We start from the raw sequence: 14604 nt of genomic DNA, 5'->3' as shown, positions 1-14604 counted from the left end.
CGAGCGGCGCCCAGCGCTGCCGGGCACGGCCACAGGAACAAACAGCGAATATAAACTCTGCGTTCGCACAGCCGCCTGTCCCTCGCTGCCTGGGAACGCGAATGCGCTTTTGCGTCCCATTTCCAAGAAGTGGGAGATGGCGATTGGGCCTTGGGGAAATAAAATAACTTGCCTTACAACTTTCTGTGTTCCCCATGCGCGACGCATGTTGCTTACCAGCCTTTAGGGATATAAAACTAATATTTCGAGACTTTTTTTTTGTTTTTTCTTTTCTGATTTTGAGATTTGGTGGTTTTTTGTTTTGTTTGTTTTGGTTTTTTGTTTATGTTTGTTTGTTTGTTTGGGGTCGGTTGGGGGTTTTTTTGGTTTTGGTTGTTTTTTTGTGGGTTTTTTTTTTTTTGGCCCAGAATTAAAATAGCCTGCCGGTATTTGTTTCAAAGACTGCAGCTGCGCTTTATTTTACTAGATTGCAGTTACGGAAGATAGACACCCGGGCGATTCTACCTTCTGCCATGGCTCAGTTTGGAGGACAGAAAAATCCCCCTTGGGCTACTCAGTTTACAGCCACTGCGGTGTCTCAGCCAGGTCAGTTTACACTCGGTGTTTGAGCCCTGACAGCTCGGGGATTTGGAGATTCCATACTTGGCTATGCACTTCAGAGTGGCACGATGCTGACTGACTCATTTAGGCAGTTTAAATCGGGAGATTTTTCCCACAATGGAGACTTTAAAAGTCATTGCCTGATGCTCTCTGTTGGTTTTATTTGTTATTTTGTTTTCTTAAGGGATGTGAGTAAAATCCCGTGTGAATTTGTGTTGATTGTTTCAGTCAATAAACAACATATCCAATTAGTCATACTCCAAGATGTGTAAATCAAATTACCTCCTATTAAATTACATGGTTCTGGACTAAACAATATCAGCTCTAGTAAAGTGTTACAGATTTCTTAAGCGCTGCCTGAGTTTCATTTCCTGGGCAGCCTGAATCAATGTTTACAAGCTATTTTATTAATTTGTTTTATTAATGGATTAGATATAATCCACATACTGGAAAGTTCTCTGAAATTTGTTACTCGGGTGGGAAGGGGGGTATTTATTTTTTGATGCTGAGTTAGAATTCAAAGGTCCCTGTAACCAGAGGTATTACCCTAATAATGGCAGAGAGTTTCCTTTGATTTAGCTGAGAAGTGTTATTAATTGCAAGGCACTGGTTAAAAAACCTGTCTGGCTCCATTTGCACGTTGGCTTACAGCGCAGAAGGTTTGAGGCAAGGATGTGAAGCTTGATGCATGATGAATTTTGGTGCTTCCATTTCCAGTTCTGGAGCGCCTTGTGCTTTTCTTGAGTACAGAAATTTGTGAATTAAGTGTTGGAGTTGTGTTGTGCAGCGTGAGGAGAGCTCAGCAAAGCTCAGAAGGTTCTGGGTTTGACATGAAGTTCATGTCACAGCTCCCTTGTCAGTGGCGGCCTGGCAGAGGTTGGGAGTGTGTGACATTTTTGGAGGTGCATCTCTGGGCTGGGAATCCTTCTCCTCTCCTGACTCAGTTCCTTCCCCAGGGTGAATCCTGTGCCTGCAGTGTTTCCCATGGGCACTGCTGCACCCACGCTGTGGATCCCAGGGAGTCACTCACAGCCCTTTGTCCCCTTGTGCCTTTTCCTTTCCCTCCATGCCCTCCCTGCTCCTTCCCTACCTAAACTGCTGCTGTCCCTCAGCAGCTGCCCACAGGCAGTTTTCCTCTGTTTCTCTGAATAGCTCACACTTCCCTTATCCAAATGGCTCTGTCTCCTTCTGTGAGAAAATCCCTAACAGCTGGAAAGGGTTGGGATTGTGGAGAGACAAACTTTGCTTTGGTTCTCATGTCAGGCTGGGGGAGGCACTGGAGCAGTCAGAGAATGGGAGCTCCTGGGCTGGATTGTTCTGAGGCTTCAGGAATAGTGGGGGAAGGTGGAGAACCAGCTCCATAGCCTGCTCCAGAGGGAAAGCTGCACAAAACCTGCCAAGGGGAGGAGCTGCAGTCACCTTAGAGCTTGCTGAGGTGGGAGCAGGAGGGGGGTGGATGGAGCATGCATCACCCTCTGAGCCCTTTTCTTGTGCCTCTGCCTGGGCCAGCCACTCATGGGCCTGCTTAAACTAGATGAGGTGCAGATGTAACTGGGATGGGACTGCTACATCAGTTGCTGTGAGAGATTTTTCACCTGCAGCATCTGCAGGGGTTTGTGGCTGTTCATCTGAGCCAGCAGCACCTGACTCAAGCAGGAGAGCCACTAGAGATGTAACATTTGGTTGCACTTTTACCTTCTTCTGTGCTAGCTCCATGTTCCTTCCTGTTCTGGTGTCGTCCTCACGTGTTGGTGTCCTTTGCTGTTCCTGCTGCAGTGCAGGCACCGTGTCTGCATCCTCTTTCTTCCCCTGAATCCAGTCCCTGGCGTTCTTCTGCCCAGCTGCTGTTTTAAAGTACACACTTGTTCCCCTGCTTTTTTAATTTTTAATACATACAAAGAGCACAGGGAGCATCCTTTGGAAGGTGAGCAGTGCTCTTTGGCACTGCTGGGAGCTGAAGAACAGTGTTTGTGCTTGAACTTGCCCCTTTCAGAGTGAAGTTGTGACCTTCCAGGGAGGCTGTACTCCCAAGGAAGAGGTGCTGTCAGCTCAGGTGTGCTGACCAGCCTCACCTGCTGCTCACCTGTGCTGCCCCCAAGAAATGGTGCAGATTGGCTTATCCTTGTGAACCTCAGTGTCAGTAAACTCATTTTAAAAGCATCCTTTCAGAGGGTTGGCCAAAGCTGTTACATGTATTTATGCATGCCAGCTGTTTTTATCCAAGTGCCAGGTTCCTTCTCCAGAGCTTTGAGGTGCTTGGGTATGAGGGAAGGAGATCTGGATTCTTGTGACACAAATAACATGATAAATAGGTTTTTTTCAAGCTGTCAGAAGCAGTGAGTGATGGTGTCAGAAGCCCAATTTGATTATTACAAAAAAGGTAGGATCAGTGTTGGGGATGTGTGGTTTTCATTGTTTTGGTTTAGGGATTTTTTTTGTTGGATTTTTTTTGATTTGCTGCTGTGGAGGCTGTGTTGGCCATCCCTGGTGAAGAAGTAACTAAATAAGTTACAGCTCTTAATTATTAAGTTGTGGCACACTGGTTGTGGACTGAGGGCTATGCAATGTCTGTGATCCCTTTGGGAGAGTTTATTTATTACTCTCTGTGGAATTAGAAGAGGGATGGGCAATTCCAGGTGCCAGCAGAGATGGATGTGTGAAGGGAAACTCCTACATAGAACACAGTGAATTTTTGTCTGCTCCTCATCTCATGCTTTTGTGCATCACAAGACTAAAACCAGAATAAAGCCCCCACCGTGGTGGTTAAGCATTGTTAAAGAATAAATTGAATCATGCCTACTACAGAAAATTGCTTTAACTTGCATAATGATGCAAAGGAGAATTCCCTCCTCCTCTCTGGCTCTTCATTTTTGGCACGTCTCTGGTTTGTGTCACAGTGCTTGCCCTGTGCTGTTCATGGGCTGTGATGAAAAGCCTGGTTTTATAGAGCTGTGCTGCTGGAGGAGTCCTGGCTCTGCTGTGTTCTGCCTCATTGGTGGTGTTGTCCATGCTGTGTCAGGATTTAATTGTGTTGGAGTTAATTAATTAACTTGTTGTTATTAATAATTTATTCGTAATTATCGATTAGCTAATTATTAATAATAATTAAATAAAAGAATCAAGTTAGTTACTGAGTGGTGCAGCTGATGGAGCTTGGTCCTGTTTTGCTGCTGGCCCTGTGGGGTGGCTGCAGCCCTGTGCAGGGACAGGGTGAGGATGTGCTCAGTGTCATCCCCTGAGGAGCAGGAGCTGGCACAGTGTGCTGCTGCCTCTAAGCACATTTGTCCCATGGCAAATAGGCTGAGCCTGCTTTCCAGTGTGTGCCTGTTCAAGGAGTGGTTTTGGAGTGGCTTGTGTGATGTTTGTATTGCAAGTGTGTGAAGCTTAAAGAAACTTGCAAGGCCAAGGACCCAATCTCACCATTTCTGACAAGTGTGAGCAGTGTCCCAAGCCCTGCATGGGGTACTCTTTACTGTAATTCTAATAAACCTGTGTCACTGGCCAAGGGGACATCTGTAGCTATGTATTTTGAAGATGTTTCCCTAACTTCTAGGGACCTTCAGGGTTTAGGGGTAGGAAGAGGGACTGCTATAAATGCTGTCTTTGTGTTGGTTGCAACAGCAATGTCCATAGGCTAACCCAGAGCTGCAGCCTGGGAGCCCAGCTTCTGTCTGAGCCCTTCCAGCTGGAGGTGCCACACAGTGTTTGGTGCCAGTGGGGGTTGTTTGCCCTGCATCTGAAGGAAGGCATCTCCATCACTACTTACTGAGATGATTACAAATCCTGAGAAGCTATTGTTTGCCACTGCACATGCTTGTGGCAGTCAGATGTGAATTGCAGACTCAGTCTGATTCATTCTCTGTCTCTTGTTTTTCTGTGTGATTTTTCCTTTTTGTTCTCTTTCTTTTTTTTTTTATTTTTAACTAGTAATGCAAACTCAGTTGCCTAATTAATTGGAGCCTGTTTGACCAAGACGAGTACACAGATGAAAGGCAGTCAGATGAAAGTCCTGGAATACTTTGGGGCAAATCAGTGGGAACAAGATCCAGCTTTGAAAAAGTTGTTACTACAGGTGTTATCTTGTGAGAGGATCTTGGCTGCCTTTTGTCTTTGCCCTTTCTCAGTAGGTTGATCTGCAGTGTTGTAGACTATAGATACCCAGTTAATATTGAATGCTCAAAAAGTGACAGTAGAGATGGCAAAATTTCTTGGTTTTCCTTAGTTGACAAAATGGGATAAGGGTCTTAGGATGGGCTGGGAATTGCTTGAGATAATTCTGGGTTATGCTGAAGTGGAAATTGCCATAGTGAAGCTGAAGAGCTGAATAGTCCCAAGATCTGGTTTTGGGAGTAGGCATTTTTGTTGGTACACAAAGTAGGAGAAAACTTGTGAAATTTGCTTTTGGTAACACTTCCCAACTCCATCCCCCTGTGCTGGAACAACATTAGGATAGAACTTTGGACTGAGTGACAATAGCTGGCATGGTCACACATGTTCAAAGGTAACAGCATGCAGCACATTTCTGCACTAATGGGAATTTCTGCTCGGCATGTGGAAGTCAGAGGAGAAAGATGAATGCATTGACTGAGCCAGCAAAGTGTTACAGCCAAGAAAAGTGAAAGTTGTCCCAGGATACAGCAGCAAAGCTTGTAAATTAAATTTAAAGGTCTGTTTAAGGTGTGTTCTGTGAGACAGTGGTGAGGATCCAGTTGAGGGTGTCCTGCTGGATGGTCCAAACTGCACATTCAAATTGAAGCTGGGTGATCAAGCAGGAGGCAAGAGGATGAAGACAGTGGAGGGTTTGTCAGGAGAGAAGCCTCAAATTTTGTTTGCTGGCTTCTAAAGGAATGCAAATTTTGGAATTTTCCGGGTGGGGGAAAGTTAATGATATGCTGTACGCTGCAGAATGCTTGATTTCACTTTTAAAATACTGATACTTCCTGGAGTGCTTATGTGGCAATATTTGATACAGATCATAGTGATAGGAATTATTTTCAGTGCTGTTTATGCATTTTCATTCCTGTTTCATTCCAAAATTACAAGATGATCAGTGCCATCAGCAAAGACTGCTCTGCTGGAAAGGGCACTGTGGTGGGAAGGGTGACATTATTCAGGACCTCTTGAGGGGGTACAGCATTATTTGTGGTAACAATCACCAACTACAAGCAGGGTTTTCCTGCATCCCTGGATCAGGAGTGAAGGGTTCCCTTTGCATCAGTAAGAACAGCGTGGAGCACAAACTCTGCAGGAATACTGTAAATCTGTTCCTCATTCCAGTGTGTGTCTTTGATGGCCTGGGAAGAGAGAAGAACCTTGTTAGTCCTGAATGTTGCTCAGTTCTGAAGATGGCTGGCTGACCTGTTTTTGCTGGCAGTTGTTTCCCTGCCCGGTTTCTCTCTGGTTTTATTTAAACATGTGGACTGGACTGATAGTTTAATGAGGTGATGTTTGATCATGCAGCTGCCCATAACTTTTTCAAAAACTCCTGCCAGAGAGGGAGCAGGTTTCCAGATAGGTTTGCAGTTTTTTGCTGAGATTTGCATTTTGCAGGGCTCTTTGTCACCCAAAAGATCCCTCTGTAAACCTTGAGCATACCTTGTTCAGAAGCATAGCCTGTGCATAGCTGCTCCTCATGATTTGTTTATGTTCTGTGGTGAATTAAAAGCCGGCATGACAATAAAATAAATGAATCTTTCCTTCTAGGCAGTTTGAGTCTGGGCAGCACAAACCCTTCCTATTAAGAGCTGCAGAGAGCTTGAGTCCCTTACACATGCAGACTGATTAAACTCTCTGTTGTTCCAAGGCTGCTCCTTCTCCACCAGCCCCCACTTCACAGGGCACAAAGACAGCACTGAGTGAAGCAAAAACTTGGTGATTTCAGAGGACACGTTCCATAAGCCTCTGTTTCACAGATGCTGTTACAGTAAAGCTTTCTCTTGCCCTCAGTAGAATGCAATGTATTAATTTACAGAGCAGCAATCTTCATTTGGCTCATCCAAATGAAGGTTGTCCAAGGAAATACACGGGGGTGGGGGTGGGTGCAGGTGGGGATGACAACAACAGCTGGAAAATCAAGAGCAGCTCCAGAGAAGGAAGTGTAATGGTCTCTGCTCCTCTGCTGTGGTTCACTATTGGTAGATGGATTTAGAAGGAAAGCTTGGTAGATCAATTTTTCTTCTAAATTGATCTACCAAGCTTTTCTTCTAAGCTTGGTAGATCAATTTAAAAGAGATGCTAGCAGGATGTGACGCTTTGTGTTGAATTTGGGAAGTTGATTCACTCTAGGGGCGTTGAGGGGTAGCACGGTCGGGACGGACAGAGACGAGAGATCTCTGCAGCCAGGTCATGGAACTTGTGCTTCATTGCAAAGGGCCTGGGGCAGGGCCCTGCTGGGAGCTGCCAGCCACAGCTCCGAGCAGCCTGAGAGAAGAGAGGGGCAGAAAGGATGAGAGAGTAAGAGGGTAAGAGAGCGAGGTTCCCGTTACAATACAATAAATCTTCTTCTGTGTTGAATATTCTGATTCTCACTAACCAATCTAGTACAAGATACAAATCCTATAGCATTTACATACAGCCTATAAGAATCATTACATTACCATTCTGTGTTACGTTTTAAACCCTAAAAACTCCTCTTTGGGCCCCTTCTGCCAAGCTGTAGGGTCTGCTCTGACCCTTGGAGCTGTCTGCAGGCAGAGGGTGTTGTTCCATCAAAAGGGGATCACCTTCAGTTTGGCTACATCATTGTTTTTCAGTTCTTCAGTAACTAAGGTATTTCAAACCTTGCTTTCATTTCAATCTCGCTTATAGTTTCTATATTCTCAAAATCTTTTGCCAGGCAATCATTTTTATAAGGCTTTCCTGTTTCATCTTCCCCAACATAATGGTCTCTGCTCCTCTGCTGTGGTTCACTATTGGTAGATGAATTTAGAAGAAAAGCTTTGTAGATGAATTTAGAAGAAAAGCTTGGTAGATCAGTTTAGAAGGGAAGGCAGTGGGATGTGATGCTTTGTGTTGAATTTGGGGAGTTATTTCACCACCTCGGTGATCTTGGCCAAGGCCAGAGCATCACGCACCGCGTCCTGCGTGAGCCGGGCGGGCTGCGGTGCTGCGGGCGCTCACCGGCCGTGTTCCCTCCCTCTGTCCACAGCTGCCCTGGGCGTGCAGCAGCCCTCGCTGCTGGGAGCCTCCCCGACCATCTACACGCAGCAGACGGCGCTGGCAGCCGCGGGGCTGACCACGCAGAGCCCCGCCAACTACCAGCTGAGCCAGAGCGCCGCGCTCCAGCAGCAGGCGGCAGCCGCGGCCGCGGCCCTGCAGCAGGTAAAGCACCCACCGCGGCCGGCGCTGCCCGAACTGCGGCCGGCTAAAGGACCCAGGAGGAAAGGAGAATGGCAAATGGTGAACATCGCAGTGTGAACCTGTCTCTTATCCATGGCGGGACGGGGCGGGGATAGATAGCAGAGGTGGAATTAGGGGGAAGTGGGATGTGGAGGAGCTGATTTTTAGCCCTGTGGGAGAATGGGGTTGCTGCATCTAAACTGAGAATCTCAAATATCTCCCACCTCTCTCTCTATATATATATATATCCTTTATGGGATTTTGCATGATTTTGTAATGTGCCCTTAAATACTGGCTTAAGCGTCAGGCTTAACAAAAATTGCTGACTTTAGCTAGAAAGAGAACATCAGGGCCCAGTCTAAAGGCTCAGAATGCTTGTTATGAAAATTATATACATTGATATTATGAAAATTATATACATTTGTTATGAAAATTATACACATTGATATTTTGAGAATTATATACATTTGTTATGAAAATTATATACATTGATATTATGAAAATTATATACATTTGTTATGAAAATTATACACATTGATATTTTGAGAATTATATACATTTGTTATGAAAATTATATACATTGATATTATTAGTTCTTTTAAAATTAAAATTGTTAAATATTAATTGTTTTTATCTAGAACTCGCTAAGCAGGTAACTTATATTTGCTCTTACTATGGTAATAATTCTCCTGTTTATGAGATATTTTGCTTTTATCTGTTTCAGCAATATTCACAACCTCAGCAGACTCTCTATAGTGTACAGCAACAGGTTTGTCTGATTCTTACTGTGTACATCACAAATAACTTTAAAATAATGTTGATTGTGTGTCTTGTAGGATTTGTCTCCGAAATCATCCTCATGTGGGAAGTTGTTAAAGAAACTTAAGTAACTTAAAGAAACTTTGTGTGGCAAAAGAGAGCTTGAAGTTCATAAACTTGGAAAGATGTATGCAGAATGGAAACCTGCCTACCTTCCTGCAAAAGCAAATTTTAGAAATACCTACTGTTCCATGTGTAAATGATTCTCTGCTGAACTTTGCTCCAAACAGGGCCGTGTATTTTAACTGCTGGAAAGACGCTGTCCAAAAACGTTCCCTTTTGGATTTTATTATATCTTCGAACTTAACAGGATTTTTAAAAAATAATAAAAGTACAAGGGAATTACATGCCTAAGCTGTTCCAGCTGCCAAAATTTTTTTGGTATTGCTATTAACTTTCAGTTCAAAAAAATTTAGTGTTTCTTCTTTCTGTATAAACCTGGGTTATACAATCTCAAAATTAACCCCACAAGCACAGTTCTACAGATGTGCAAACTGCTGAAATGACCAAGCCCTAAAGGACTATTAACTGACTCAGATTAAGCAAAAACTCTTACTTGTAAAGAAGAGGTAGAATTGTACAATTTCCTTAAGCATATAAAATTAATTTATAACTTTATTTATTTTAAGTTGCAGCAACCTCAGCAGACCCTTTTAACTCAGGTTAGTTTGGCTTTATTGTTTGGTCTTCATCCCCAAACACAGATAATGCAAGAGTGCAAATTTGTGACATCTTGGTATTTTAATCTGTAAAATGAACTAATATGAATGAACATTTTATTGGTACAGGTTTATTTTATCCAGATGTTAAAATATGCATAGCCTTGGTTTCAAAAATTAATAGCAACCACTCTTCCTTAATCTTGAAGGGAACATGTGTGTTGATTATATTTTAATTTTTTTTTTGTTTGAACTTCAAGTGTCCATTTGTTTTGCAGTAAATAACAAATGGGGAAAATCTTTCTCTTCTTTGTGAAGGAATTTAATTTCCTGTATTAACAGTATGTGTATAAAGAGGTCTAAAAAGAACCTTGCTGAGCTTGACGGGTTTAAAACATGCAGCCATTTAACACATTGCAAATTCCTCTAGTTCCATTTTCACTTGAACTTTTAAACAGGCTTTAAAAAGGTAAAAATGTTTGACTTGATTTCATTATCTTAGCTGTGTTCTGCTTTTGTAAGGGAAGTACGTGACCTGTTGAGTTAGGGAAGGGTTTGTGTTTTCCTCAGCCTTTACTGACTTCTAATATTCCAGGTGGGATATAAATGCAGAATGACCTCTTAAGCATTTATTCCTAGCAAAGCTGGGAATTCATCTCCACTTCAGGCCCACTGTATGGGTTGTCTGTAGATAGAAATGCAGTCTTCATGCTTTTTGTCTGGACAAGGTACATTTTTGGGGGAAGCTGACTCTAGTAAAAAAGAAGGATAAACAAAACCAGTCTTCATTCAAAGTAAGAAACGTATCATCTTCAAAAAAAACAACAACCTGACAAAAACCACAAGAAACTTCCACTGTCTGAAATGTCTGTTCTAGCTGCTCTAGTCAGGTTAAACTGCAGTTTGTGTGGCTGCAGGAGCTGCCCCCTGGCAGAGTGGCAGCCGTGACACCCTGAGCGTTCTTTGTTTTACCTGAAATGTGAATTCTAGGTGCTCTAGTCAGGTTAAACTGCAGTTTGTGTGGCTGCAGGAGCTGCCCCCTGGCAGAGTGGCAGCCGTGACAGCACTCAGCGTTCTCTGTTTTGCCTGCAGCCGGCGGTGGCGCTCCCCACCAGCCTGAGCCTGTCCACGCCCCAGCCGGCGGCGCAGATCACTGTGTCCTACCCCGCCCCCCGCTCCAGCCAGCAGCAAACCCAGCCCCAGAAGCAGCGGGTCTTCACTGGAGTGGTCACCAAGCTACATGACACCTTCGGCTTTGTGGATGAAGATGTCTTTTTTCAGCTTAGGTAAGCTGTGAATGCTCACCTGCAGATGTGATCGCTTTGTGAGCATCACTTTGTGATGCTCTCAGTAGTCAAAGGTGTAGATGGTTGCTCACTAATTCTGTGTGCATTAGTGTGTTGTTTTCATTCAGCAGTGAAAGTCAGAGAGGCCAATAGATGTCTGAGGTACTTTGTGGTGGTGTTCACAGGGGTCCCAGGAAGAGGGAAGAGAGACTAGGATCTGAGTCCATGTTTCAGAAGGCTTGATTTATTATTTTATGATATTAAAACTATACTAAAAGAATAGAAGAAAGGATTTCATCAGAAGGCTAGCATGCAAGAAGTGGAATGATACCAAAGGCTTGTGACTGAGAGTCTGAGCCAGCTGACTGTGATTTGCCATAAATTAGAAACAACCACATGAGACCAATCACAGATGCACCTGTTGCATTCCACAGCAGCAGATAACCATTGTTTACATTTTGTTGCTGAGGCCTCTCAGCTTCTCAGGAGGAAAAATCCTAAGGAAAGGATTTTTCATAAAACGTGTCTGTGACAGTACTTCGTGTGAACTTTTGAATTTGTTTTAATACAAAGCCCAAAGCTGGGAGATCCAGAAGTTACTTGATTCATATAATAGGGAATGACAGAATTTGTGGGTGATTAAAAGCACAAAACCTGCTGTCTGCATGTCTTAACTTGGTACTGTTTGGGGAACTTTTCCCTTAGGGCCAAAGACGGGGAATTCCTAAGTTCCTGTGCATACCTGAACTGAAGCAGGTAGCACTAATGCTGAATTTGGGGGTAGATGCTCTTCCTGTAAGCTTTTTTTAATGAATCTTACCTACTTTCTCCCACCTTCAAATGCAACATGCGAAAAACCAAGCTAAAGAAGCCTCTCACACACATTTTCTGTAACATTTGCAGCGCTGTTAAAGGCAAGACACCTCAGGTGGGTGACAGAGTTCTGGTAGAAGCTACTTACAACCCCAACATGCCATTCAAATGGAACGCCCAGAGGATTCAGACACTGCCCAACCAGGTAGGTGTGGCTGCAGGTGCCAGGGGAGAGGCTCAGCCTGAGCTCCCTCCTGACCCTCCGTGTCTCCCCAGAACCAGAGCCAGGCGCAGCCGCTGCTGAAGACGCCGCCGGCCGTCCTGCAGCCCCTGGCCCAGCAGACCTTCGGTGTGCAGGCCCAGCCACAGCCACAGTCCCTGCTGCAGGCACAGATCTCTGCAGCCTCCATCACACCCCTGCTCCAGACACAGCCTCAGCCACTGCTGCAGCAGCCACAGCAGAAAGGTGCTCCTTCAGTGCACGCTCTTGGGGGTCACTCTGGTGGCAGCAATGAGGGGTGGGACGGATGGAGATGAGAGATCTCTGCAGCCAGGTTGTGGAACTTGGGGTTTATTGCAAAGGGCCTGGGGCAGGGCCCTGCTGGGAGCTGCCAGCCACAGCTCAGAGCAGGCCCCAGAGAGGGAGAGAGAGGTAAAGAGAATGGGAGAGAGAGGTAAAGCGAGAGAAGGCAAGAGCATGGTAAAGAGGATGAGAGAGTAAAAGAGATGATCAGAGAGTGAGGTTCCCCTTACAATACCATAAGTTATCTTCTTTCCTGAATATTCTAATTCTCACTAACCAATCTAGTACAAGATACAAATCCTATAACATTTGTGTACAGCCTATAAGAATCATTACATTACTATACTGTGTTACATTTTAAACCCTAAAAACTCCTCTTTGGGCCCCTTCTGCCAAGCTGTAGGGTCTGCTCTGACCCTTGGAGCTGTCTGCAAGCAGAGGGTGTTGTTCCATCAAAAGGGGATTACCTTCAGCCAGCCACACCATTGTTTTCTAGTTGTTCAGTAACTGAGGTATCTCAAAGCTTACTTTCATTTCAATCTCCCTTATAGTTTCCATGTTCTCAAAATCTTTTGCCAGGCAATCATATTTGTAAGGCTTCCCTGTTTAATCTTCCCAACAACTCTTGTGCTCAGTGGGTGATGGTTACTTTCTTGTTAATCAGAGGGTGGAAGTAATAGCTGAAATAATATGGAGAGGACTCTGCTGAGTTTTTGAATATGTCTTCCTGCACCTTTGTGCAGTGCATATTGCCTGCAGTTGCTTAGAAAGCACCTGGTTAGTGAAGTCCCCATGGACTCCTGTTCATGTTAAGATTTTTAGTCTGAAAGCAAATTCAGTGTAATTTTAGTTCTTTCTCAGACAAGTTGGGGAGTTAAAAGTATTAATTGCACTGCAGTCCTTCAGCATCTTCTGCAGTTTTCCACAAAATCAGGTTTAGCACTTGTGTTCTTACAGCTATTGTTTCTTTGCTTATTAATTTCAGTTAGCCAGGTTGGCATCTGAGAGAAGAAACACTGCCAAACATGGCAAATCTAAAACAAAGGTTGTGAAGTCTCTGGAACTTTGAGTGGCTAAGGAATCAGTGACAGAAGTGATAATATTAGGACTGGTCTTAACACAGTAAAAGCAAGGGCAGAAGAACCGAAGCAGAATTGTTTTGCATAAATGCTTACTACAGTCTAATTAATCCTAGTTGTTCATTGGTGTTTAGTAACATTTGCTCCACTTAAATCACTTGGTTAAATGTCTCAGGGCAAAGAAATATGTGTTGAGGGATTGATGTAGCAGTATAATATATTGATTTAGGAATAATTTTTCAGGATGCCTGTTATTTTTATGTATGAATAGCCTTAAAATGAGGATTTCAGTTTTCTTTCAGTTCAATGAGTAGGTAGTATATCTGTAATTAAAGTTTTTGGAAAGGCTTAGCTCTTTATTAAGATGAATTCTATGTGCTTAGGTTATGTTAGCTTCCATCTCAGGAAGATGCTTTTAACCAATTTCACTTTGATAGAGTGTCAGCTTGCCTCAGTGAAGAAAAGTTCAGGTCTCTTGAGTTTCTTTGGGGGGCTGTTAATGGATAAATTTAAAAACAGAAAATGTACACAAGTGAAGCAGCTGTAAGCAGCAGTGTTTGCCAAGCATAGGTGGTTGCCCCTATTCTGTATTGGTGCTGTACATTCTGTTCCAGGTGGTTTGCTGCAGCCCCCAGTCCGACTGGTTTCACAGCCACAGCCAGCTCGGAGACTCGACCCACCATCGAGATTTTCTGGGAGGAATGACCGAGGTGGAGACCCCATGCCAAACCGAAAGGATGACAGGAGGTGTGTAGACCAGACTGATCCAAGCATTCCATAAAGACCTTTCCTCACCCAGAGCTGAGCTGCTTGCTCCAGAGTGGGTCAGCAAGAGCCACAAGAGGTGCTACCCTTAGAAATTAGGAAAGAGTTCTTATCTACCTGAAAGTAAGGAGTTGTGCAATCAGTTTCTCTTGTAAAGAGACTCTGCTGAAACTTCTTCCCTTTTTTGAGTTGTGCTAGAAATCGTTTTGTGTTACCAGCCTGCAAAAATATTTGCATTCTGTGTGTTGTTTAAGTCGTGAAAGAGAGCGGGAGCGGCGCAGGTCCCGGGAGAGATCCCCGCAGAGGAAGCGCTCGCGGGAGCGATCGCCGCGGCGGGACAGGGAGCGCTCGCCGCGCCGGCCGCGCCGCGTCCTGCCCCGCTACACCGTGCAGTTCTCCAAGTTCTCCTTGGACTGGTATGTTCCTGGTGCCCCGTGTTTGCCTGCAGTTCTTGTAGTCATGGCACAGCTGCTGGGAGCTCTGCCAGCCCACATGTGTGTAAGGGATGATCCTGACTCTCAAGCTCTGCCCATAAGCTTTTTTCAATGAATTTTGCCTATTTTCTCCCATCTTTAAATGAGACATGCAAAAAACCTAGCTAGCCAAGTATATAATGGCTAAGAACCTTGTATGGTGAACTTGTTGGAGGTTCTGTGCTACTTTAGAGTGCTATTGCAAAATAGCTTTATTGCATTGTTTAGTGAATATTCCCTAACCTGAAC

At 44.3% G+C, this 14604-nt stretch overlaps 1 protein-coding gene across 7 annotated transcripts in view; it reads left to right on the top strand.

Moving 5' to 3' along the window:
* The first annotated feature begins 470 nt into the window (after positions 1-470).
* The window catches only part of CCAR1 (cell division cycle and apoptosis regulator 1), a 31227-nt gene continuing 17093 nt past the window's right edge, over positions 471-14604 (top strand). For 2 of the 7 annotated variants that reach the window (XM_005428968.2, XM_031063582.1), the window contains exons 1-9: positions 471-585; positions 7748-7920; positions 8663-8707; positions 9387-9419; positions 10509-10702; positions 11606-11720; positions 11792-11981; positions 13732-13864; positions 14137-14298. In XM_005428968.2, the coding sequence (XP_005429025.1) occupies positions 513-585; positions 7748-7920; positions 8663-8707; positions 9387-9419; positions 10509-10702; positions 11606-11720; positions 11792-11981; positions 13732-13864; positions 14137-14298 (1118 nt within the window). In that variant the 5' untranslated portion in view covers positions 471-512. Of the gene's footprint in view, positions 586-7747; positions 7999-8662; positions 8708-9386; positions 9420-10508; positions 10703-11605; positions 11721-11791; positions 11982-13731; positions 13865-14136; positions 14299-14604 lie in introns of all 7 variants that reach the window. The other 5 variants (XM_031063580.1, XM_031063577.1, XM_031063581.1 and 2 more) reach the window with 4 other exon arrangements.

This window comes from Geospiza fortis, unplaced genomic scaffold (assembly GCF_000277835.1).
Source record: "Geospiza fortis unplaced genomic scaffold, GeoFor_1.0 scaffold637, whole genome shotgun sequence".
In the NCBI taxonomy this organism is placed as follows: Eukaryota; Metazoa; Chordata; class Aves; order Passeriformes; family Thraupidae; genus Geospiza; species Geospiza fortis.
Note: the sequence above shows the minus strand (reverse complement) of the source record. Positions and strands in the feature narration are given on the sequence as shown.